The sequence below is a fragment of the Budorcas taxicolor genome, chromosome 11, assembly GCF_023091745.1.
Source record: "Budorcas taxicolor isolate Tak-1 chromosome 11, Takin1.1, whole genome shotgun sequence".
Taxonomy (NCBI): domain Eukaryota; kingdom Metazoa; phylum Chordata; class Mammalia; order Artiodactyla; family Bovidae; genus Budorcas; species Budorcas taxicolor.
In genome coordinates, this window is record NC_068920.1 from 46,438,336 (window position 1) to 46,462,117 (window position 23,782).

The window sequence follows — 23,782 nt, forward strand, 5'->3', positions numbered from 1 at the left end:
AAAAGTGACCTGCGGGGACGTCCCTGGTGGTCCAGCGGTTAAGGCTCCACTCTTCCAATGGGTGTGGGTTTGATCCCTGGTTGGGGAACTAAGATCCCACATGCTGTGCAGCATGGCCAAAAACTTAAAAAAATTAAAATGACCCAAAAAAGTTGAATCCAGACATGGATCATTATGACCAAATCTCCATCGCACTTCCTGAACTGCCCCCACCCCCGACTCCAGAAGATCTCATACAGGACAGCAAACAAAGGCTGTTTCTGAGGCTGTATCTGTGCCTCATTTGATACGTGTGTGAGGCATCATCAGGCCCCCAGTGTGTGTCAGGCGCCGGGCCAGGCTCCAGGGCAGCAGCAGTGGCGCTCCTGCCCCCCAGGTGGAAGGGCTAGACAAGCAGAGAGGCAACCAAAACCTCATGGCACGGGCAGACCAGGATATGACGCACACCCAGGGGACCCCCTGGCCCGGGCCGGGACTCTGGAGCCAGCATCATGCAAAGAGGGTGCCTGCCTTCAGGAAGCTCCAGCGAGAGGGCTGCCTCTAGGTCTGCCAGTTCCCCTTGCCTAGAGGTCTAGAGCTGTCCGTGAACAAGGCTTCAGCACTCCTGGGTGTCCCACCCACTTTCCTGAGTATGGCCTCCCTTGACTGCCTCATGGCACCCTTTGATCTCATTACCCCTTCTGGGCTCTTACAAGCCCTTCCAAACCCTCCCTGGGAAAACACCAGCCAGCTGATCCCAGGAGATTTCCAGGAAATGAGCTGTGAGGAGGCCCAGCCTCCTCTGGGAATACCTCATGCAGCCTGGCCTCTCTCCTGCCAGACTGTGACACCTTTGGCCAGAAGGAGAAGAGATTTACACCAGTCTGTCCCAGGCCAGGGGCTTCCCGGGTGGGTGCACTAGTGGTGAGGAACCCACCTGCCACTGCAGGTAGATGTTAAGAGACATGGATTCAGTCCCTGGGTCAGGAAGATCCCCTGGAGGAGGGCATGGCAACCCACTCCAGTAGTCTTGCCTGGAGAATTCCAGGGACAGTGGAGCCTGGCGGGCTACATACAGTCCATAGGGCCACAAAGAGTCGGACACGACTGAAGTGACTTAGCACACACGCACATGTGAAAAGGCCCGAACTCACCAAGGACTGCAAACCTCTCTCAGCAAGACAGACTGGGGACCTCTGGACAGGACTGAGGTTAGACCGTGAAGCCGAGGAGGCTCTGGGTGGGACACCCAGGGAAGGATCTACAGCAGCAAGAGACCCGGGCTACACCCAGGACTTCCTGGCATGGAGGAGAAGCCTGAGAAACTGGGAACCCCCAGGACTCTTTATATTGAATCCTTCCTCCATCCTGGGTGGAGGAGGGAATGGGGAAGGGGGCATCTTCAGAAGCAGGGAATGGACAAGCCCACTGGCAGAGACTCCTGTTGCCTCCCAAGTTCACGAGCAATTGGCGATAGATTGCTGGGATCTCAAATCCTTGGGTATATAAGGCAAGGATGGTGATGGGAGAGATCCAGAGAGGACTTGACAGGCCGCGGGTCCTTGGTGATGATCCCAGGGCCTCAGGAAATAAACTTGCCTGACGCTTTCTCCTCCCCCTGAGTGCGGTCTGCAAGAGTTCCTCCCACCGTTTGCTACAGACAGGACACGGGGAGGCCCTGAGCAGGTCTTTCCCAGCGCCTGCGGTCACCAGCAGCCCTCCCCTTCTCCCTGAGCTAGGCGTGCCTGGCGGGTGGGCACGCCACACGCATTCGAGGCGGGGCCAGATGCCCACAGCTTGCCCTCTTTTTGTCCCGGGATTGGATCCCAGTGCGGGGTGGGGCAGGGCTGTCCCATTCCCCAGCACACACCTCCTCTGCTGAGAAAACGGGGCAGAGGCGCGCGCTGGCCAGAGAAGGGACCAGCCGAGCTCCTCCCTAGCCCTTCCGCTGCGCCTCGGCCCGGGTCCATGGCTCCCGACTCCCGCCACTCCGCCTCTCCCGCTAAGTGCGGAGGGAGAGCCTGGGATGCGAGCGAGCGCGGGGCCCCGGGCTGCGCGGTGCCGGTGCCGAGCACATTGCTCCTGCTGCTCACCTACCTGACTTACCTGGTCCTGGGCACCTGCGTGTTTTGGTTGCTGGAGAGCCCCGCGGCGCACGATTCCAGCAAGAGATTCCAGCGCGACAAGTGGGCGCTGCTGCGGAACTTCACGTGTCTGGATGGCCCGGCGCTGGATTCGCTGATCCGGGTGAGGGGCGCGTCTGGGCGGCCCGGGCGCGGGGGCGCTGGCTCAGCGGAGCGCAAGGGCACGGGGCGAAAGGGCACGGCCCGGCTCCGGTCAGGGCACCGCCGGGAGCACTTCTCCGAAATAAAGTGGAAGGCACGGACGCGCGGACGGCTGTGGGCGCGCGTTGCAGGGTGGAGACCAGAGTCCCGGGCTGGATGGACCCCGATGCAAAGACCCCGGCTCGGGCGAGAGAAATGCGCAGCGCGGCGCCGTGAGCCCAGGGTTCGGGGCGAGAGGGCGAGACTCTCCAGATCGGGACCCTCCCTGTCTGGAGAGTTGCGTGGCGCACGCATCCAAATCTCGGGGTGAAGGCGATAGGGGGCGCACTGACGGGGTCCAGAGCTGGTGGGGCCCGACCGTGTTCGGGCAGCGTTAGGACAGAGAGGGCTGCTCAGATTGGGAGAAGGCAGGAGGGGTCCACCTGGGAACTCAGGGCGCTGCGTCGGGTCGGACAGCGGGCGAAGGGCGAAGGGGCACCCGTGGCCCCTTCCACAGGAGCCCCACGTGCGAATTTGAGACCTGGGGGCGGGGACAGCAGAGAGCGCTGGTCTGGTCTGATGATGAGTGAGCTGGCAGCAAGACCGTTGGAGGCTGGGAGGAAAGTGGGTGCAGAGCGCTCTTGTCCCAGCTGCCACACACACACACACACACACACACACACACACACACACACACACACACAACGCCCCAGGTTAAGTGGAATGGGGCCGAGGGGCGGGAGCCAGGGGCCCGGGGACTTGAGGTGCGCAAAAAGAAAGCAGCAGACACAAGGACGTTCGGTGGCTGAACCCGGGTTTCTCCGAGTCTGAGGGCGCGCAGCGAGGGCCCGGAGGGTCTGCAGGGGCCGGCGGGGTGGGACGATGCAGAGGTCGTGGAGGGCAGAGACTGCTGAGGGGGTGGGGGAAGACTCAGCGGGGTGAGGGGAGCGGGGCCAGCAGGGGAGGGTTCTTCCAGGCCTCACGATGGGTGAAGGTCTCCTTCGACCCTGGGCTGGACGGAGAGCTGCTCCGATCTGACGCCAGCGTCCATCTCTGGGTCCCTGGCTTGGTTCTTGAGCACAGACAGCTGCACCCAAGCCAGACATCCCCGAACTGCAATCCGGGTGCCTTTTCTGGCGAGGAAAGCAGGGCCTGTGTCCCAGAGTTGCCAGCCCAAAGCTGGTCCCCAGAAGGTAGCAGGGAAGTGTATCTGGTGGCAAGGGCCAAGGGCACTGGAACGGAGGTGAAGTCCTGAGCCCTGGGACTGGGCGGATGTGTCAGGCCTGGAACCCAGCAGAGGAAGGACTATCTCTGCTAAGAATCTCAGGTGACACCTCCAACCACTATCTCTAAACTTCTACAAATACAGACCGCCTAATCCTGGAGGCTGTGTGACACTCCCCTTGAAAAGGTGGCGAACTTCAATTACGAGCAGCCTGGCCCCCCAAAATGTGACAGTGATGGCAATGGGAATGATAGGAAATACTTCTATGCGGCACTTACTGTGTGTCAGGCTCTGTTCCTAGTGTGTGAACTTTCTCCAGCCCCACCTGTCTGACAGGTAGACGTCATTATTATCGTGCCCATTGTAGATATGGGGAAACCGAGGCTCAGAGAGGCTCATACAAAGGCACGGCTTCATAGTCAGGGCGCTGGGGCTCTCAACCACCATGAGGACTGCCTCAGTGCAGATCTGCATACAGGGGTGCTTCCCAAGTCTCCTGGCAGAGCTCTCATCTCTTCCCCTCCACCCACTTCCTGCTCACCTCCACTTCACCTCCTTCCTCAGCCCCCTGTGGCTTCAACCGTCCCCAGGAATACAGATGTGGTGTCTCCAACCCAGATCTCCCCAATGAGGGCAGACATGTTCATGTAACTTCCTGTTGTCGTTCAGTTGCTAAGCTTTGTCCAACTCTTTGTGACCCTGTGGACTGGAGCATGCCAGGCCTCCCTGTCCCTCACCATCTCCCAGAGTTTACCCAAGTTCATGTCCGTTGAGTTGGTGATGCTATTCAACCATCTCATCCTCTCCCGCCCTCTTCTCCTCTTGCACCTTCCTAGCAGTCCTCAAACTCCCCCCGGGCCAAGAGTAAGCAGCTCTGCTCTTCCCTGCTCCGAATCTCTGCCCCCGCATCCACACACCTTCGGAGTGCTCTTAGATGCGTCCCTCACTACCCACACCAAATACGGCCAGAGCCCTGGGCTTCTGAGTACCTCCTCTCTGTGCCTCCTGGACACTCCGTGCCGGGATGCCGGCCAGGCCCTCTCCATCACTCACCCCTGCAGGACTCTCTCCTCTCTGGATCTGCCAGCATCTTCTGTGCTGCCAGCTGCCACGGAGCACACATATCTGAGCTTGCTCCCCTTTACTCAGTGACCTTGGGTGAGGCCTGCCACTCCATCCCCAGCCTGGCAGAGCCAAGCACGGCCTGGCTGCCAACTACCTTTCAGTCTCCCTAGTCTATATCCCAGACCCAGTCCTCCCTTCCAGCCTTTGCTCCTGTGGTCCTATTTCCCTGAATCTCCTTCTACCAAGAACAATCCTAGCTAACCCTCTAGGAAGGCCCAACTAAAACATCACCCTCAGCCGCCTTCTCACATTTGTACAGAATGCTGGAGTTGATGACACACATTCTTTAAAGTGTGTATGGAGGCAAAATAAGCACATTTCAGAAAATCGAGACTCATGGGGGGAAACACACATAATTCTTAATAAAACTGTATTTTGTACTTTGGTATGTTAAAGAAAAACAGTCACCCTCTCCATGAAGTCTTCTGCCCCTACCCCCATCAGAATGTACACCCTTCCTATCCCGTATTTCTACAGCATTATATTCATAATAATGATAATGATAGCAGTTGCTAACCTTGACCATGTTCCAGGTACTCTTCTAAGCCTTTACACCTAGTAACTCATTAAACCTCAACAACTCTAGGAAGTGGGTGCTATTAGTATTCCGGTTTTACAGAGAAAGAGACTGAAGCACAGACAAGTTGGCTGTCTTGCCCAGAATCAGGTAGCTGCACTGTCTAGGCGCCTAAACCTTCATGGACGACACTGTATCAAAGTTAGTTGAGTTTGGGGACTTCACTGGCAATCCAGTGGTTGTGACTGCATTTCCAATTCAGGGGGACAATTCCTAATCAGGGAGCTAAGATCCCACATGTTGATTGACATGGCCAAAAATATAGATAGATAATTCAAAAATTAAAAGAAACAAAGTTAAGTTCGGCTTTGTCCCACTGAAAACTGAGGTCGTGTCTCTTTCATCTTCAGCTCCCCTGATACCTCACATACAGGTCCTGACCAGGGCTTGTTGCAAAAATGAGAGTGAACAGGAGAGAAAACAAATGGAGTTCTCCCAGCCAGTGCAATACCTGGGGCTGATCTGGGCTCCAGGGTGGACAGGGGAAGGAGCTGGCCCCGTGCTCCCTACCCTGGGGAGGCCCTGGTTGGACAGGAAGAGACTCCTTCCCCCAGACAGGCTGGGATCAGAGTGGTTACAAGGACGGTCGTGTGTGTGTATGTGTGTGTGTGTTTGGGTGCAGGGGCCCCATTGCCTCAGAAAGCCTGGTGGTCACTACAGCCTCTCCCCCAGGGCATCATCGAGGCATACAAAAATGGGGACATCGTCCTTGGCAACACCACCAGCATGGGACGCTGGGAGTTCGTGGGCTCCTTCTTCTTCTCCGTGTCCACCATCACCACCATCGGTAAGAGAAGGATGGGGTCAGGGAGGGGTGGTGGGGAGGATGGCCTCGCCTGAGAGACCGGGAACCAGCTACTTTCGGAGGCGTTACTAGGACCTCAAGCACAGTCAGGCTAAGCAGCCTGGACACCGCCTGGGAGCAGAACCTTGGTCTTATGGAAGGTGTGCTAAATCGGCTCCTGCCCTCCACCCAGGTTCCGGGAAGGTTTGTGAGGTGCTGCCCTGGGGATTTCTGCTACACAACCTTTCAGGAGGCAGAGGGTCCCCTGTGTAGCGGTAAAACCCCTCTGGACATTCTAGGGGTCCTAGTCGGCTCAGTCAAGCCCACCTACACAGCCTGGAAGGGCGGCAGGATGGGGTGCGGGAGAATAAGGGGAACGTGGGAAGGAAGGAGGGACAGAACCCTCTGTCTCAGCCTTGGGTGAGGTGGCCACTGCCAGAGGCCTCCCCTCAGCTCACTAAGACACCTCCTCAGCCCCATCACCATCCTCCCCAAGCCCCTCTCCTCCCCAACACACAGGGACGCCCGAATAGTTCTCACTCCCATTTCTCTGGCCCCGTCCTCAGGAGAGCAGAGGCGAAATTTGTCCTAGGAGGGTGTCTGGGGGCTATTGTTTGGAGAAGAAGAGTGGCCTAGACTCCTCCAACTCTACACCCAGGAAATAACTCAGTGGGGCTGCCCCATCAAGGAGCCCACCGCTCCGCCCCGGCGCCGGCATGACACCATACTCACCACCAGGTGGCAGGCTGACCCCACTGGTGGCTACTGCTACCTCCTCCAGCCAGGATGCTGGCCCCAGGAACCAGGATCCCAGCCACCCGCTACTCCCACCTCACCCCACCCGACCCCCTGCCGCCCTTTCCTCCCCAGAGTGGAGCTAAGCAGATGCACCCAGAGGACTCTCAGTTCAGTCGCTCAGTCGTGTCCGACTCTTTGCGACCCCATGAATCGCAGCATGCCAGGCCTCCCTGTCCATCACCAACTCCCGGAGTTCACTCAAACTCACGTCCATCGAGTCGGTGATGCCATCCAGCCATCTCATCCTTTGTCGTGCCCTTTTCCTCCTGCCCCCAATCCCTCCCAGCATCAGAGTCTTTTCCAATGAGTCAACTCTTCGCATGAGGTGGCCAAAGTACTGGAGTTTCAGCTTTAGCATCATTCCTTCCAAAGAACACCCAGGGTTGATCTCCTTCAGAATGGACTGGTTAGATCTCCTTGCAGTCCAAGGGACTCTCAAGAGTCTTCTCCAACACCACAGTTCAAAAGCATCAATTCTTCAGCACTCAACTTTCTTCACAGTCCAACTCTCACATCCATACATGACCACAGGAAAAACCATAGCCTTGACTAGACGGACCTTTGTTGGCAAAGTAATGTCTCTGCTTTTGAATATGCTGTCTAGGTTGGTCATAACTTTTCTTCCAAGGAGTAAGCGTCTTTTGATTTCATGGCTGCAGTCACTAACTGCAGTGATTTTGGAGCCCCAAAAGATAAAGTCTAACACTTTTTCCACTGTTTCCCCATCTATTTGCCATGAAGTGATGGGACCAGATGCCATGATCTTCGTTTTCTGAATGTTGTGCTTTAAGCCAACTTTTTCACTCTCCTCTTTCACTTTCGACTCTCTATCTGGCTTTAAATTAGACAATACTTCTTGGAAGCAGATCTCAGGCTACCCGGGGACTTGTGTAGTCCTCCACCGTGAAGCAAGCATGCTTGGGAGGCCCCTTGATTCCATGGGCCCCAGAAGGATGAGGCAGGATGGTGTTTTTTCATCCTTACACCCCAGCGGGTCTAGCATAAGCCTGGCATACCGTGGGCACTCAACGAATGCTGACTTGTTAATAAATTCCAAAATACCCATTCCACCAGCATTCCCTGAGCTCCAGAGCAGGAGGGGCTGCTGATGTAGTCACTGTGGTCCAGGCCTCCCGGGTGTGCAGGATGCCCTCATCTCTGAGCCCCACACCCCCACACCCCCTGCCCCAGGCCCACCTGATTCAGAGGTTCGCAGCCTCTCTGCCCAGCTCTACCATCCCCAACGTGGACTCTGTCCCTCTCCCTTCTCTCCGCTTGGTATAGCCCTAAAACTGTCTGGGCCAGCTCTGAGGGGGAGGAGGGCCCTGGGGCTCAGCATCCTTCTGTCCCTAACCCTAACCCTAACCCTAGCCCGTGTCCCCCTCCCATGTCCCTCTGCCCGCCCAGGGAGGGAAGAAGCGAATGGAGAACAAACGGGATTCTCACGGTTTATGGTGCAAACACCATCCCTCCTAGAGCTTTGGTCCCCCAGTCTGCAGGTCTGAGGCATGACCTCCATGGGAAGGGAGGCTAAGGCCGGGCCGAGGGAAGGATGTGTCGGGCCCTGCACGGTGCCCGGGAAGGGCACCCCAGCTGCCATGTCCCATCTGTAGCAATGGTAGAACCAGGGCCCCTGAGGATGGAAAGTCTCCCTGAAGTGTCCCCTTTTGGCCCTCAGGCTACGGGAACCTGAGCCCCCGCACGATGGCCGCCCGGCTCTTCTGCATCTTCTTTGCTCTCGTGGGGATCCCGCTCAACCTCATGGTGCTCAACCGCCTGGGGCACTGCCTGCAGCAGGGGGTACACCGCTGTGCTCGCAGGCTGGGGGGTGCCTGGAAGGTGAGGGGGCCGGGGGGGCCGCCACCGCCGCCTGGAGGGAGAGTCTCTGGTAGAAAAGGATGGATGCTGGCAGTCAGGGGTGCCCCAGGGGGTGGGTCACTGGTGGAAGCAGAAGGTCTTTCTGGAAATCAGGGTTCCTGATGGGAGAGTAGTGGGATTGGGGGGTCACTGCCCAGAATAGAGGGGGTCTTCAGTAACAAAGGGGCATCAGTGGGGATACATAGGAAAGGCACGAGGCAGCCAAGCCCTTTTCAGAAGCCCGGAGAACACGCACTGGTGGAGAAGACCCAAGGGCACCTCCCTCCTTACCCAGGGGAGTGCTAGCCCTGTCTGCAGCTCAGTACCCCCCAGGCTACCTGCCCGACCCCACCCCACCATCCCACGGCTGCACATGTCGGGCAGAACTAGCCTCACAGGGGCTGGGCACCGTGTGCACCCACAGGACCCGGCCAAGGCCCGGTGGCTGGCGGGCTCCAGCGCCCTCCTGTCGGGCCTCCTGCTTTTCCTGCTGCTGCCCCCGCTGCTCTTCAACCACATGGAAGGCTGGACCTACGTGGAGGGCTTCTACTTCTCCTTCATCACCCTCAGCACCGTGGGCTTCGGTGACTACGTGATTGGTGAGACGCGAGGCGCACCTGCACGCATCTGCTCGCAGCCCGCATCCCAGGGGCGTGCCCAGCCCCGTGGGGTGTGGGTACCCAAAGTCCAGAGCACACAGGCTTAGTTTGGCTGGTTCAACCTGCCTTTGTGGTGTGATGGGGTTAAGACCGCCCAGCTAAAAGTGATAGCTGGAGTTTGAACCCAGCGCCTCAGGCTGTAAGCCACATTTCTAGTCATTCCGAGGAACCTGAGGATCCCACAGGGTCCCCTATTATTTTTAAAGCTTATCAGAAAAGGGGGGGCTCTGGGTCCCCTCCCCCATCCATCTTTGGCCAGGGCCTCTCTCATTCACCTCTCCCACACTTCACCTTGCCCCACAAAATGCCAACTTCTTACTATCCTTGGGTTGAGGGCCACGTTGCCCCCATCACAGTGCAGGGGTGTCTGGCAGGAGAGCCTGGGAGCATCAGAAAACCCCAGCCTCATGCAGCCCCCAGTCAGCCTCCAAACTCTTGCGTGTTAGCAAGAAAGGGCTGTGTGGTCCAGAGTGTCCAGGGTGGGGTTTATTCAATGGTCATCACTCATCGTGGGCAAGGTAAGGGCCCAGGAGCAACTGTCCTCTCAGAACAGAGCCGGGTGGGTGCCCAGCAGGGGGCAGCAGAGGGGCATTCTGTGGGCGCAGGGGCAGCCCCATCCCCCTTCACTCCTGCCCTTAAAGGGTCACCAAAGGAGCAGTGGCCCCCAGCACCACCACACGCAGGCCTCAGGCGGGCTTTGTGCCCCCACTCCCATCAATGATCCTAAACCGAGGAGGAGTACCTTCTCTCCTTCAGAGAAAGACAGAACCCAGCCTGGAATACGGAAATGCGATCCTGGGACTTCCTTGGGGGCCTAGTGGCTAGACTCCGTGCTCTCAATGCCAGGGGCCCGGGTTTCATCTAGTTCTGGTCAGGGAACTAGATCCGGCGTGCCACAGCTAAGACTCGGTGCAGCCAAATACGTAGATAAATTTAATAAGAGAAGAAATGAGGTCCTACCAAAGTAACAAACAGCTAGCCCATTAAGAGTAATGACTGTCACTGCATTTTACTGAGGAGGAAGATGACGCTCAGAGAGGCCAAGTCATTTGCCTGTGATCACACAGCTAGTAGGACACGAATTCTGACCTGTTTGCCTCCAAGAACTCTTACCCTTTCCAGACGGCCTCCCATAACCCCCATCTGGGCCGCAGTGTTCCTGTCTGTAAAACAAGGGGCTGGGCCGGGTGATGGCCAGCACCTTCTGGCCTGTGTTCGGGGCCTGCTTCCCTGCACCTCTCCATCCCCAGGGTCCAGTGTCGGGGCCTCATACTGCCCCTTCCAGGTGTTCCCCCATCCTGGAAGGGACGCTGTTGCTCTGGAAGGAAGTCTTTGGGATGGTTTCCTCCAAGTGAGTCATGCTTCCACTCCTGGGCCCAGAGGAGAAATGTGTCTGAGGAGAGGTGATGCCAGTGTCCCCAAGGCCTCATCTGCCCCCCAAACACACACACACACACACACACACACACACACACACACACGTGCAGCTCAGAGAATGAGTTCTGGATCTGTCCTCTCCTCTCTGTTCCCACTGCCGTTTCCCTAGTCTAGGCAGGGCCATTGCATCTGGCTGGTTGGACAGGTTGGGCACTGCACAACCCTAAGTGGTTGCCATTCACACAGAGCACAATGAGAAGGGCACCCACAGACTGGCACAACCACTGTCCTTATGCCCCTTTGGCTCTTATGACCTTTAAAAATTACAAGTTCTGGAACTTCCCTGGCTGTCCAGTGGTGAAGACTCTGTGCTTCCCATGCGAGGCCTAAGTTCGATCCCCGCTTGGGGAACTAAGATCCCACATGCCATGGGGGCCAGCCAAAAAAAAAAAAAAAAATTCACGCCACCTGCCCAGCTCCTCTGAAAACCTCAGGGCTTTCCTGTAGTCGTTCTGGCACCCTCCCACCAACTCTCCCCCCTACCCCAGGGCTCAAAGCATGAAACTCAGAACTTGCCCCAGTTTTAAACCCACAAGTTCTTGTTCTCTGAGGGTGCCCAGTGCAAAAAGCGGGGAAGAGAAATGGGAATGGGACCCCTAACTACAGTCTCTTGGTGCCCACTGATCACTAGGGCTCCAGAGGTCAGTCCTAGGTGGGAAGAGCTGACAGTAGGCTCCTTAGAAGCACGTCTGGACAAACCTCTGTGAGTTGGTAGGACGCTCTGTGAGGCTCTGTGAGGCTGTCCCGAGGCCCCATGGTCTCCTGAGGGAAGGCAGGGCCAGGGGGAGGGGGCAGGCATCTCTAGACATGGCACCCTGGAAAAAGGAGACAAGGTCTCTGCCACCACTGCGGGAGCAGGGGCTTGGGAGGTGGGCAGCGACCTCCACACAGCCATCTCTGCAGGAGCGAGGAGGGCTGACCAGAGGGTCCCTGCTGCCCTGTGAGCCACCCTATGGGGACTGACAGGGCAGGGAGGCTGGTGTGTGGGGTGCAGGCCCCCCAGAGCCTCCTTCCACCACATGCTTTGACTGAGAAGGCCTGGTATGAACCCATGAGGGCCCTTTAAGTCCACAGGGGTGCTGGGCAGACCACGGCCATGGAGTGGCAATGGGCAGCTCTATCCCCTGCACCACACAATTTTCCTTCTGCAGCCGTCTCAGCGCCTCATGACAAGTGACCACACGTGCCCTCATTTGCCCTCTCTGTGAGAACACACAGCTCTGGCTTGAGGCTACTGCAACTGGACTGGTCAGAAGAGTATTTCCTGGGCGCCCACGTCCAGTGGGGAAGCAGGGAGCTCAGAGTGGAGAGGGAGGCAGGGCCTGGTCACATAGAGAGCTCTCTCAGGCTGAGTCATGAATTTTGGACTCTGTCCTAAGACTACAGGAAAGTTCTGAAGGTTTTCAGAGGAGCTGGGTAGGTGACATGATAGTGCCTGTAATTCTTAAAGGTCGTAGAGCCTAGTGGAGACAAGGACAGAGGCCATACCAGGTCCACGAGCACATCTTCCCTGTGCTGGGTGTGAATGGCAACCCTTTAGGGTTGTGCAGTGTCCAGCCTGCACAACCAGCCCCCTCACTGCCTCATTGACAGCCCCAAAGAGGAGAAAGAAGTTGATGAAAGTCATAGTGCAAGCAAGCCAAGGACAGGTCTAGGATAGACTCCCAAGCTAGGGATCCTCATATGCACATGTTCTGGAATCTTCCATAGCTGAGAGGAAACAATCCACCTTCACCTATTCCCCATGTCTCTCAGCCCTCCTTGTCCTCTAGGGACAGGGTCAAACCCCTTCCTCGGATGGGAATGCTGAGGTCCACCACCTGGACTCTGGGCCTCCACTGTCCCATGTCAGCAGCCACAGGGGTGTCGTCTTCAGAGCCGTTCCTCCTGCGTGAATGCCGCGGTCAGAGCAGCCCCCAGGCCCTGGCCGCTTGCTCCTCCTTGGCCCTGCAGCCAGCCCCCACGGCCCCCAGTTGCATTTGCAACTCCGTTGAGCGCCTTGCCAGCTGCCAGGTCTCCTGCTGCTTATGATTTCGGCTAAAGAAAAAATGAAATAAGAAGGGAGGAGAACACCTCCTCCCCTCCATTGACAGGAGCAAGCCAAGCCGACGGGTCCCCGGGGGCAGAGACAGGAGCAAGCCAAGCCAACGGGTCCCCGGGGGCAGAGAGCTGGCTCACAGCTGCTCTCATCTGGGACCGCCAGCGGAATCGTGGCCTCCTAACCCAATCAGCGTAATCCAATCCGGGCTGCTGCCAGGTGGTGATGTCAGGTCGAGGGCTGTGCGCTCATCCCTGAGCTGGGACCCAGGAGATCCGTCCAGGCTGGGGAAGACAGCGAGGATCGGTGGTGTTGGGGCCCGCAGGACAGAATGGGAAGTGGACAGGGAGGTGGGTAGTATAGAGATCGGAGACAGAAGAGGTCAGAGAAATAAAAGGCCAGGTCTCTGCCCTTTGAGCAATCTTGTTCTGATGAGGGAGATAAGACAGACCCCCGGGACAGAGGGAAGAACTAAGTTATGAGCAGCCTCTTATATATATAATTTTATTTATTTTTAAATTTCTTTTTGGCTGTGCTGGGTCTTCGTTGCTGTGCGGCTACTCTCTGGTTGCTGTGCAGGCTTCTCATTTCGGTGGCTTCTCTTGTTGCTGAGCACAGGCTCTAGGGCACTTGGGCTTCAGTAGCTGCAGTTCCCAGACTCTAGCGCACAGGCTCAGTAACTGTGGTGCTCGGGCTTAGTTGCTCTGCGGCATGCGGCATCTTCCCAGCCCCGGGAGTGAACCCTCATCTCCTGCTTTGGCAGGCGGATTCTTTACCACTGAGCCAACAGGGAAGCCCTACCTAAGCCTCACAGGGAACTCCATCTGTTTCCTCCTTCAGTCGTTCCTTATCCAGTCCCCATCTGTGAGGCTCCAACGGTGAGAAAACCAGTCACCTGACTACAGATCTCACATGCCAGGCACCATTCTGAGCACCTTGCGATATGAACCATATGATAATCACAACAGTCCTAGAAAGTGGACCCTCGTATTGTCCCCGTTTTATAGATGAGGAAGCTGAGGCCCAGAGAGAGTAAGTAACTTACCTGGCCGAGGGCTGTGAGAGAGGGCAACACAGAGGCTCAGTCTAGTCTCTGAGCTGGGATCTGAAGGGTGAGGAAATGAAGAGCTTTCTGAACTGCGAGGACAGCGAGTGCAAAAGCCCTGGGGCAGGAAGGTTGATAGATGGAGAAATAGGAGAAGGACCAGAGTGACCGGAGCACAGTGCTCAAGGGGGAGAGACGTGCAAATCCAGTCTGGAGAAGTAGATGGTGGGCACTGGGATGAGAATGTAGGACCTATCTAAAAGCCAGTGAAGTCACTGTTGTGTCCGACTCTTTGCGACCCCATGGACTGTAGCCCACCAGGCTCCTCTGTCCATGGCATTTTTCAGGCAAGAGTACTAGAGTGGATTGCCATTTCCTTCTCCAGGGGATCTTCCTGACCCAGAGATCGAACCCGGGTCTCCTGCATTGCAGGCAGACTTTTTACCATCTGAGCCACCAGGGAATCCCAAGGAGAAATTATTGTCCCCATTTCACAGGCAAAGGACATTCAGGCAGATGACAGTCACACAGCTAGTGAGAACTGAGCCCGGATACAAACCCCAGCAGTTCCATTTCTTCTTCCTAAAGCTGCTGGCAAGCTGCCTTTCCTTTGAGAAAACCAAACATAGAAACAGGCAAACCACAGAGCAGGTATTACACACTCTTGGAGGATTTCCTATGACACAGTTTCTGATTCAGTGATCTGGAATGGAATCCAGACCATTCGCACTTCTAACAAACCCCCAGGCGATGCTGATGGTGCTGGTCCACAGGCCCCACTTTGAGAACCACTGGGATAGAGTATAAGCAGAGTCCTTCAGAAAGACAAAGGGGAATTTTAGGGTCAAAACTCTAGGAGTTAATCCAGGGAGGCTTCCTAGAATCTAGGGAGGTGATCCCAACAATCTCAAGCCAGTTTGGACCTCCCACGTTCTGCTTATACACACAAAGCCATGTGTGTCTGTTTCTGTTTGGGGAACTTGGCCCTGACTTTCCCAGGTCTGCATCCTCTGACCTTGCTTCTCCCTCAGGAATGAACCCCTCCCGGAACTACCCTCTGTGGTACCAGAACACAGTGTCACTCTGGATCCTCTTTGGGATGGCATGGCTCGCCTTGATCATCAAACTGATCCTCTCCTTACTGGAGGCTCCACGAGAATCATACTCCTGCTATCCTCAGAGTTCTGAGGGGAACTTCAAGCCCCGAAGCTGGAGGCAGGCCCTGGATGAGGAGGCAGGACCCCACTCCCCACAGCAAAGCTGCTCTCCAGAGGGACAGCACCCAGAACCTTCTACTCAAGTCTCATGCTGCGGAAAGGACAGCTAGCTGTATTCCAGCATTTGTTCCACTTTCTTCTTCAGCAAGAAGATTATTGATTTTAAGCTCAGCATAAGACCACCCAGACTAAAGTTTACAGTTTTTGGTCTTCCCTTGAAGCTAGGTGCAGCTATATGATTAAATTTTATCCAGTGGGATATACAGAGAGGTGGCTCAGACGGTAAAGTGTCTGTCTACAATGTGGGAGCCCCAGGTTCGATCCCTGGGTTGGGAAGATCCCTTGGAGAAGGAAATGGCAATCCACTCCAGCCCTATTGCCTGGAAAATCCCATGGACTGAGGAACCTGGTAGGCTACAGTCCATGGGGTCGCAAAGAGTCGGACATGACTGAGTGACTTCACATTCACGTCCACGTTCACGTTCAATCTGTGTGACTTACGGATGTGACTTACAGTGTGCAGAGGGTACTCCTCTTTACCACTCCCTTCTAGCTGGCTGCAGTGGTGGCTGGAGCTCTGTTGCACCATGAGTTGGAGGCCATGTTTGAGATTGGTGACACAGTGAAATAGAAGGAGCCTGGATTCTTGACGTTTACAGAGCCACCATAACAAACCTGGACTGAATTCCACCAGACTGCATTTATATAAGAGAGAAATAAAAATTGAGATTTTTAAAAACCCTATGAATTGCATTTTTCTGTCTCTCATAACCAAATCTAATTCTAACCCCAGGTGACACATGTACCCAGAGGCAAAGGCAGCTTCTGAGATTGGAGCATATTAGAGAAATCACTCCTTCCCCAGGTGGATTTGCCCCAGACAGGAGGAAGGAATGGATTGAGGCCTGCAGTGCAGGCTCCCGACAGCCCCAGAAACCTTCCAGGTAAATTCATTACAGATTTGCTGATACCTCTCAGGGCTCATACAGGCAGCAGGCAACTGGTCCCAGTTTGGCTGCTAATTCTTGCTCAGTCACTCACTACATCACAGAAAAGCCCAGAACAGGCCAGTGGGCTCCTCCTGACTCAACCTGCCCCACTGCATTTGAAGGTTCCAACCACCGTTTGTAAAGCCAGGTCGAGTTTGCAGAGGTCATTTCTGTTTGCAAAGCACGTCACCCTAAGCATTTCTATCTCTCACTCAGGGTTGCTATTAAGGCAGCACAGAGCTGTGTGGTCCCCACTACACCTAGAAACCCAAGCCCAGCCAGGAGCCCCTGGCAGTACTAACCAGCACCTGCAGGTTACCTGGGGCAGCTGGGTCCTTGGTTTCAGTGGGCACCTGCAAGTCTGCTCCCCTCCACCATCCTATAGATAGCATCACAAGGACCTAGGGTTGCTCCATGTAGCTCCTCCCTATGGGCAAACCCCTCAGCCTCAGAGCCCTGGTGGGACTGGGTCAGAGGCAGCCTCTTGGCCGAGTAAGAAGGAAGGGTTGTTACACCATACAGCTTGCCTCATCTGGCCTGGGCCAAAGTGGACCAAGGCCAGACTCAGAAGCAAATACCAGCGAGTAAACATCAGGGTCCATGCCCACTTCTTAAGGCCCACGGGCTGGGCAGAGGAAAGTCAAAGTGCAAAAGAGTTTGCTGAAGTTCTGGAAATAGCATTCCTTGTAATTAGCACACCCCAGAAGGAGGGACTAGCAATTCAGAACTAGGAGAGAGGAACCCGGAGTGCTAGATTGGCCTCTGTGGTTCCAATTCTGTCTTGCCTTGAACCTCTTTCTTCACATGCCTCTCTAGACAGTCCTTCCCTTTCCACCCAGCCCATCACCGCATGCCTATCCCTGCTAAGAATGTCTGCCGCACAGGGAACTGACAACCTGTAATGCTGGGCGGGGGCGGAAGAAAGCTTCTGATTGGCCAGTTCCCTACAGACGTCTGCCCCACAGCCAATAAGAAGAGACGCTGGGACTCTCGGTACAAATCCGGAAGTGGGGACCGGTAGGGGAGTCCAACGAGGGTTGTGGAGCGGCCAGACAAATAATAAGAAATAGAAAGAGGTAGGGATCTGGGAAAGGGACGAGAACAGAAAAGCTGACCTCAGAACTGAAATCATAGCGCAAAATGGGCAGTGAGGTCTTTTCCCACATAGTCAAGAGGGAGGGGAAGTGGAACCATAATACCGTGACAGTCGCAGGCAGAGAGCGATCCACAGTGTGCAGGCAAGGAACCAAGTCCTTCATTCATTCACACAACCTCGGCCACCAAATCCTGGAGGAGGAGGGGAAGGGGGCCCTCAGAACTGTATACTGTAGTGGTGCCTGGCTCACCCTGGACCAGCTCCGTGATCCCCGACAAATCACTCAAAGTTTCTTTGCAGCAGTTTTCTCCTCCGCGAGACGGAGATAAGAGCAGAGCTGATCTCCCGGGATTAAATGAGTGACTGTGCAAAGTACCAGAAGGGTGTGCGTCAGCCCAGAGGAAGCGTAATGTGGATGTCAGCTGCTGGCGGTCCACAGCAGGCCCAGTGGCTGAGGCAGGAGGCCGACGCTGTGCCGGCCGGCAGCCACGTGGCAGGCAGCTGCCTTTGCTGATCCCTCTGGGGCTGGGGCGGGGTTGAGGGGTGAGGGTTGGGGGGAGTGGGTTGCTGGCCAGGCGGACTGGGCTGAGCAAGTGGTGATGCAGGACTAAGCCCTGCCCTTGGGGGCTCCCAGGCTAATGCCGTGGTGCTGCTGGCCAGGAGGGGTCTGGACTCTCATGAGTCACAGGGGAACTTCCTAGCAGAGACCAGGAAGGGCAGGCCGAGTAGGCAAATGCAAGGCTGGGGACCCTGATGCGGAGAGGCAGACAGAACCCTCACCCCAGACAGCTGCTGTTTCCCCTTTCCCTCATGGATGGGTGACCCAGTTCTGTGGCTCCAGCACAGCCCGGGCAAGATCAGACTCAATGTCAAACGGCCGTCACCTTTAAAACAGTGGCATCTTTTATGATCATCACCGCCATCATCATTGTCATGTCTGACATTTATTAGGTGCTTACTACGCATCAGACACTGTTCTAAGCTCTTGGTCATTTTCTTCTCCCATCAACTCTGTGAGAAAGGAGCTATTTATTTAATGCTATTTTAAAATGAGGGAAATGAGGTTTCTGATGGATGTTAAGACCGGAGGTAGCCACTGGTCCCCGTCAGCGGGTCATCTTAATGATCGCTGCCAGTTCTCTGGAGAGGGTGGGAAGATTCCTTTTTTTTAAGTCCTGTGAGATCTTAACCAGCCACTCCTCTTTCTGTGCCTCAGTTTCCTCACCTCTAAAAGAAGAAGCTGGCTTCAGGGAGTCTGAGTCTTACTACTTCTACAATCTCAGTCTGGACTGTTCTAATTAACCACGTTTCAGGCAGGGCAGTTCCTGGCCCCTCCTGTCTCCTGGGGCTGTCTTAAGAGTTTGGATACAACGGATCTCTCTCTGTCTTTTTCTTTCTCTCTGTCTCTGTCTCTCTCTCATACACACACACACACACCATACAAGTTTCCCAGGCTCCTGCCCCCTCCCTCATAGCCTGTCTGATGCTGAAGGCCCAGCTTGGGGAGGGATGTCCATTCATTTTAGGAGCCAAGCCAGAGAAGGACTTGACTCAGTAGGAGCTGGAAGAATCCTCAGCCTGGGGCAAGAGCGATGCTGAAACTTCCCTGTTCCCCATTCCCCTCAGCCCTTACGTCACCAGGTCCCCACCCCTGGGCTCCAGGCCTAGAGAGCACTGCCCTGAAGTCGACCCCACGGACCACCCCCTCCACCCTCCCCAGACAACCCACACTGCTGGCCCCAGGACCAATCAGCTCACAAATCCACTCACCCACCGACCCACAGGGCTGGTCCTTGGCCTCCCGCTCCAGTCCATCCCACCCCCCATGTACACACAATGGTGACTGAGCCTCTGACCCTTTCTGACCCTCCTTCCCCCAATACAGGGCAGGACCTTCCTTATCTCATGTTTCTCCTTTGCCCTTTGCTGGGTGAAATCATCTCAGTTGAAATTGTTCCTTGACGCCATGGAGACAACCACCATTTCCTCCCCCAGGCCTTATCATCTCATCCCTAGGGTCTTTACCCAAGATTACCAGCCCCAACCTTCAGACAGAAAATCTCTCCCAAGCCCTCACAACCCACAGGTAGGAACAACAGCTGGAGCTAGACATGATGCAGGGGATGGTCCCCACAGCTTACCAGCATATTGTCCAGAAGTACGAAAGAAAAATTGGCTGGCTCCTCTCTAGCCACCGACCCAGTCCATTGCTCCCTGCCTGGCCCTGGGGTTAGAATCCTGTTTGACCTTTGCCCACATTCCAATCTTTTCATATCTTTTCAGACCAACATTCACCTTATTTACTGTCATCACTTGCTGTGCAATATTTGAGAAGTCACATAGCCTCTCTGAGCCTTAATCTTCTTATCCTTAAAATGGAAACTCTGATACCAACCTCAGGATTGTTTTGAGGAATGTGGGGAATGAGTAACTGGTGAGAAAGCACCCATGTTGTATCTAGCGCAGTATGCTGCTGCTAAGTCGCTTCAGTCGTGTCCGACTCTGTGCAACCCCACAGATGGCAGCCCACCAGGCTCCCATCCCTGAGATTCTCCAGGCAAGAACACTGGAGTGGGTTGCCATTTCCTTCTCCAGTGCATGAAAGTGAAAAGTGAAAGTGAAGTCACTCAGTCACATCTGACTCTTTGCGACCGCACGGACTGTAGCCTACCAGGCTCCTCCGTCCATGGGATTTCCCAGGCAAGAGTACTGAAGTGGATTGCCATTGCATTCTCCAGCGCAGTATAGGGCTCAGAAATATTTGTTTCCCTCACTTTCTCTTCTTCTTGGCCTGAAACATCTCCCCCTCCACCCTCTTTCATCAAGCAGTTCATGAAGCCCTGCTGTGTCCCTTCTTTCCAGATCTGGACCTGCCTGCCCTTTGGCCTCCAGTGGACTTGGGAGGGGCAGGAAGTAAGGAGGAGATGGAATAAATTCGCCAGAGTTCTGGGAAGCAAAAAGACAGACTGTAAAATGAGAATGTTATTGTGAATCTCAGAAGGGCAACTGCTGATCCACCCACCTAACAGGGCCTTCCCCCTGAGGGTGGGGTTGGGTGAGGGGTGGGCAGCAGAGGGGAGCGCCTTCAGCAGCTCTCTGGTTGTTAATCTCTCTTGATTCCTCTCCCATCCACCCTCTGAGTTTCTCTGAACTTCTGAACCTTCCAAGGTGGGGGACAGGGGCTGACACCCAAGAACTGCATCACCAAGTCTCATTTGGTCTTTGGCTTCAGATTTGATTAGGCCTGAGAAGGAAAGTGATGGGGGGTGAGGTGGGGACAGAGGATTCAGGGTAGTTGCTCCCCTCTCCCCCCAGGTCCTGGTTTTGCCAGTGGCTGGGTCCCTCTCCTAAGGGCAAAGTGTCCAGTGGCCCTTCCCAGGGTAGCAGCATTGGCTGGCTTGTCACAAGACTGCCCTTTCTTGCCCCCTCAGCCTAGGAGTGGTAATGACTCCCCGCCCTTTCTAGGCCCCGGGAACCGCACCGTCGCCTAGACCCGCCCACACAGTGCGCAATCTCTTTGTGGCAGGCTTTGCCATGAACTCAGGGAACGTGCCACCCACTCCCTGCAAGGGCTTGACTAAGCCAAGCACCCAGTTCAAGTTCACCAACCTCCCACCTTCTGCTTGAGCCAAACTTAAGCCAGGTGGTGGGGAGGGAGGCTCAGAGATCTGAATTAATGCTTGGAGGAATCAGTCTACCCACCCTGGTCCAGGAGAGGCTCCAGCTCAAGCTCTGCGTGGCGAGGGTGGAGACCCAGATGGGGTGTCAGGCCGACCTTGTTACCCTTGCCTGGCTCTGCCTGGCTGGGTACAGCAGCATGAGGGAAGGCAGGGAAAAGGCTCCCAGAAACCCTGTTCTGGGCCATGCAGAGAAATCAGGGAAGTAGGGACAGCCCCCGTCCCCAACAGGAAACCCCTTCATCAGACTGGGGGCTCTGTGACGTGGGAAACCAGGTCTCTCCCATCCAACTAGACGCTCCCTGAGAGCAGGGCTGCATCTCACCCGTATGTTTTTACTTTTGTTTATTTATTTAATATTTGGCTGCACTGGGCCTTTGTTGCTGCGCGTGGGCTTTCTCTAGTTTCGGAGAGTGGGACCTGCTCGCGGAGGTGGCTTCTCCTGTTACAGAGCACAGGCTCTAGGCACGCAGACTCAGTGGCCTTAGTTGTGTCAAGGCATGTGGACTCTTCCCAGGCTAGGGACTGACCCATGTCCCCTGAATCAGCAGGTGGATTCCTATTCACTGTATCACCAGGGAAGTCCTTATTTGTTTGTTTCTTTGTTTGTTTTTATGATCCCCAATATCTAGCTCAATCGCCAAGAAACAGCTCCTCAGTGCAAACCTTAGAGACAGAAAGGTACGAAACGTGACCCCACCCTCTGGTGGGAAGCAGGCCCCTTAAAAGCAGAGCAGATCGTACTGTGGGGCGGTGGGGAGGGTGTTCCAGAACGCCACCCTGGAGCACCTGCCTGGCTCCCCACCCATCTTCCCATTCACTCTTGTGTGACTGCTAGTCCTGATTTTCCCGAGAAAAAATTTTCTTTTTCCTGTTCTGGGAGAGTCTCACACCCAAGGAAACCCCTTAGTCCCTGGAAAAAAGAGACAGTTGTCCCCTCTACTCAAAGTCTGTGGGCCTCAGTTTCCTCATTTGTGAATGGAAGTGATAAATAGCAAGATCTCCCTCGTGAAGAAGGCTGTGGTATAGATGAAGTGAATTCAGGGACTTCCCTGGTGGTCCAGTGGTTAAGAATCTGCCTTGCAATGCAGGGGATGTGGGTTTGATCCCTGGTCAGGGAACTAAAATCCCACTTGGCCTGGGATTGGCTAAGCCCACACGCTGCAACTGGAAAGAAGACCGTGTGTCACAGCTAAGACCCGATGCAGCCAAAAATAAATAAATTTTTTAAAAAAGAGTTGATGCAAATCCAGGACTTAGAATGTTCTATGTGATTCGGACGGAGTAAGTTCTATGTGATCTACCTTCTTTGTTTGCGTCCCCTATGAGCAGATCATGGGACAAGGTTTGGCTGCAAGTAGTTGATTTGGGCGGAGAAGCCCACTCCAGTACTCTTGCCGGAAAGTCCCATGGACGGAGGAGCCTGGTGGGCTGCAGTCCATGGGGTCTCAAGGAGTCGGACACGACTGAGCGACTTCACTTTCACTTTTCACTTTCATGCATTGGAGAAGGAAATGGCAGCCCACTCCAGTGTTCTTGCCTGGAGAATCCCAGGGACAGGAGCCTGGTGGGCTTCCGTCTATGGGGTCGCACAGAGTCGGACACGACTGAAGCGACTTAGCAGTAGCAGCAGCAGCAGTTTATTTGGGAAGCACTCGTAAGAAGTGAGGGAAGCACAGGGAAGAAGAGGAAACCAAGGCAGAGAGTATTGACGAGCAGGTGACTGCTGTGGGTGGCGGGGGCTCCACTCCATGCAGAACCCTGGGAACCTGGGTGGGTTAGAGTTGCCCTTCTGAGGGGCAAGGGATCTGGGATACATAACCTTCAAATCTCCCTAAACCCAGAGGTGCTAGTCCCCCCCACACACACGTGGTGTGGAAGCCTGTGGAGTGCACGGGGGTGTGAGTGGAGGGTGGACAGGGCACTGTCAGTGTCTGTGCCCGCGTGCCTTCATCACACTTATGATGTGCAGGGGACATGGCAGCAGAGGGGGCCCTGCCCACCTGCAGGAAAGGGAGTCCAGACCGGAGGAGACAATTTCCAGGAGAGATTTGAAGCATGAGTAGGAGTTTTCCAGGCAGAGGAGGAGGCAGGCCTTGAGCATGGTGGGTGCACAATAAATGTTTAAATGATGCCAAATAAGTGGAGAGCGATTCAAATGCTTAAACTTGTGGGATTAACTAGATCCTGGAGGGCTGTGGGCAGCCAGAGGAGGAGGTGATGCAGTCAGGTCTGTGGGCATCAGGAAAGGCTGGATCAAGGCTTGAGGCTCTGGGCTGATTTCTGGTCACCAGATGAAAAGGAGAGAGAGTAGACCAGGTGGAATAACCTTGAGAGCTAAAGCAAAGAAGTGAGGATGATCAAGGGTAGAAAAGAGCATTAAAGAGAAGGATGGCAGTAGAAAGGAAGGGAGGGAAAGGGAAGAGAGAGGAAAGGGAGAGAAGGCAAGGAGAGGAAAAGGAAGGGAAAATAGCAGAGAGGAAGAAAGTCAAAGTGAAAGTCGCTCAGTCATGTCTGACTCTTTGCAACCCCATGGACTATACAGTCCATGGAATTCTCTAGGCCAGAATACTGGAGTGGGTAGCCTTTCCCTTCTCCAGGGGATCTTCCCAACCCAGGGATCAAACCCAGGTCTCCCGCCTTGCAGGCAGATTCTTTGCCATCTAAATCACAAGGGAAGCCCAGAGAGGAAGAGGATAAGAGTCAAACTTGGGAGAAAAGGAAAAGAAAAATAGAAACGTCAATCACAGATATCAAGGGAGAACCACAGAGGCTTGTATCACAAAGGTCAATGCAATAGAGAGCATACAGTTCTGAAGAGCTGAGTGCCACCCAGAGTGAAGGCATGAGCCATCCCGGAAGACTTCCCAGAGGAGGCGAGTCCTGAATCAGTTAGAAGCTGCTGTCAGCCTAAGAACACGAGTTTCATGGGAAGAAAGCTGCAGGGGCCCTGAGAGTGAGAGTGAGCTGAGGGTAAGACACTGCCAGGAAGTCAGGAGGAAGAGTGGTTCTAGT

The 23,782-nt window shown here is 55.1% G+C and overlaps 1 protein-coding gene across 1 annotated transcript; it reads left to right on the top strand.

Annotated features, from left to right (window-relative positions):
* Positions 1–1,947: 1,947 nt before the first annotated feature.
* KCNK17 (potassium two pore domain channel subfamily K member 17) lies at positions 1,948–15,115 on the top strand. The gene is made up of 5 exons (XM_052649498.1): positions 1,948–2,226; positions 5,843–5,957; positions 8,431–8,591; positions 9,034–9,208; positions 14,820–15,115. The coding sequence occupies exons 1-5, from the start codon at positions 1,948–1,950 to the stop codon at positions 15,113–15,115; spliced, it is 1,026 nt and encodes a 341-aa protein (XP_052505458.1).
* The last annotated feature ends 8,667 nt before the right edge of the window (positions 15,116–23,782 follow it).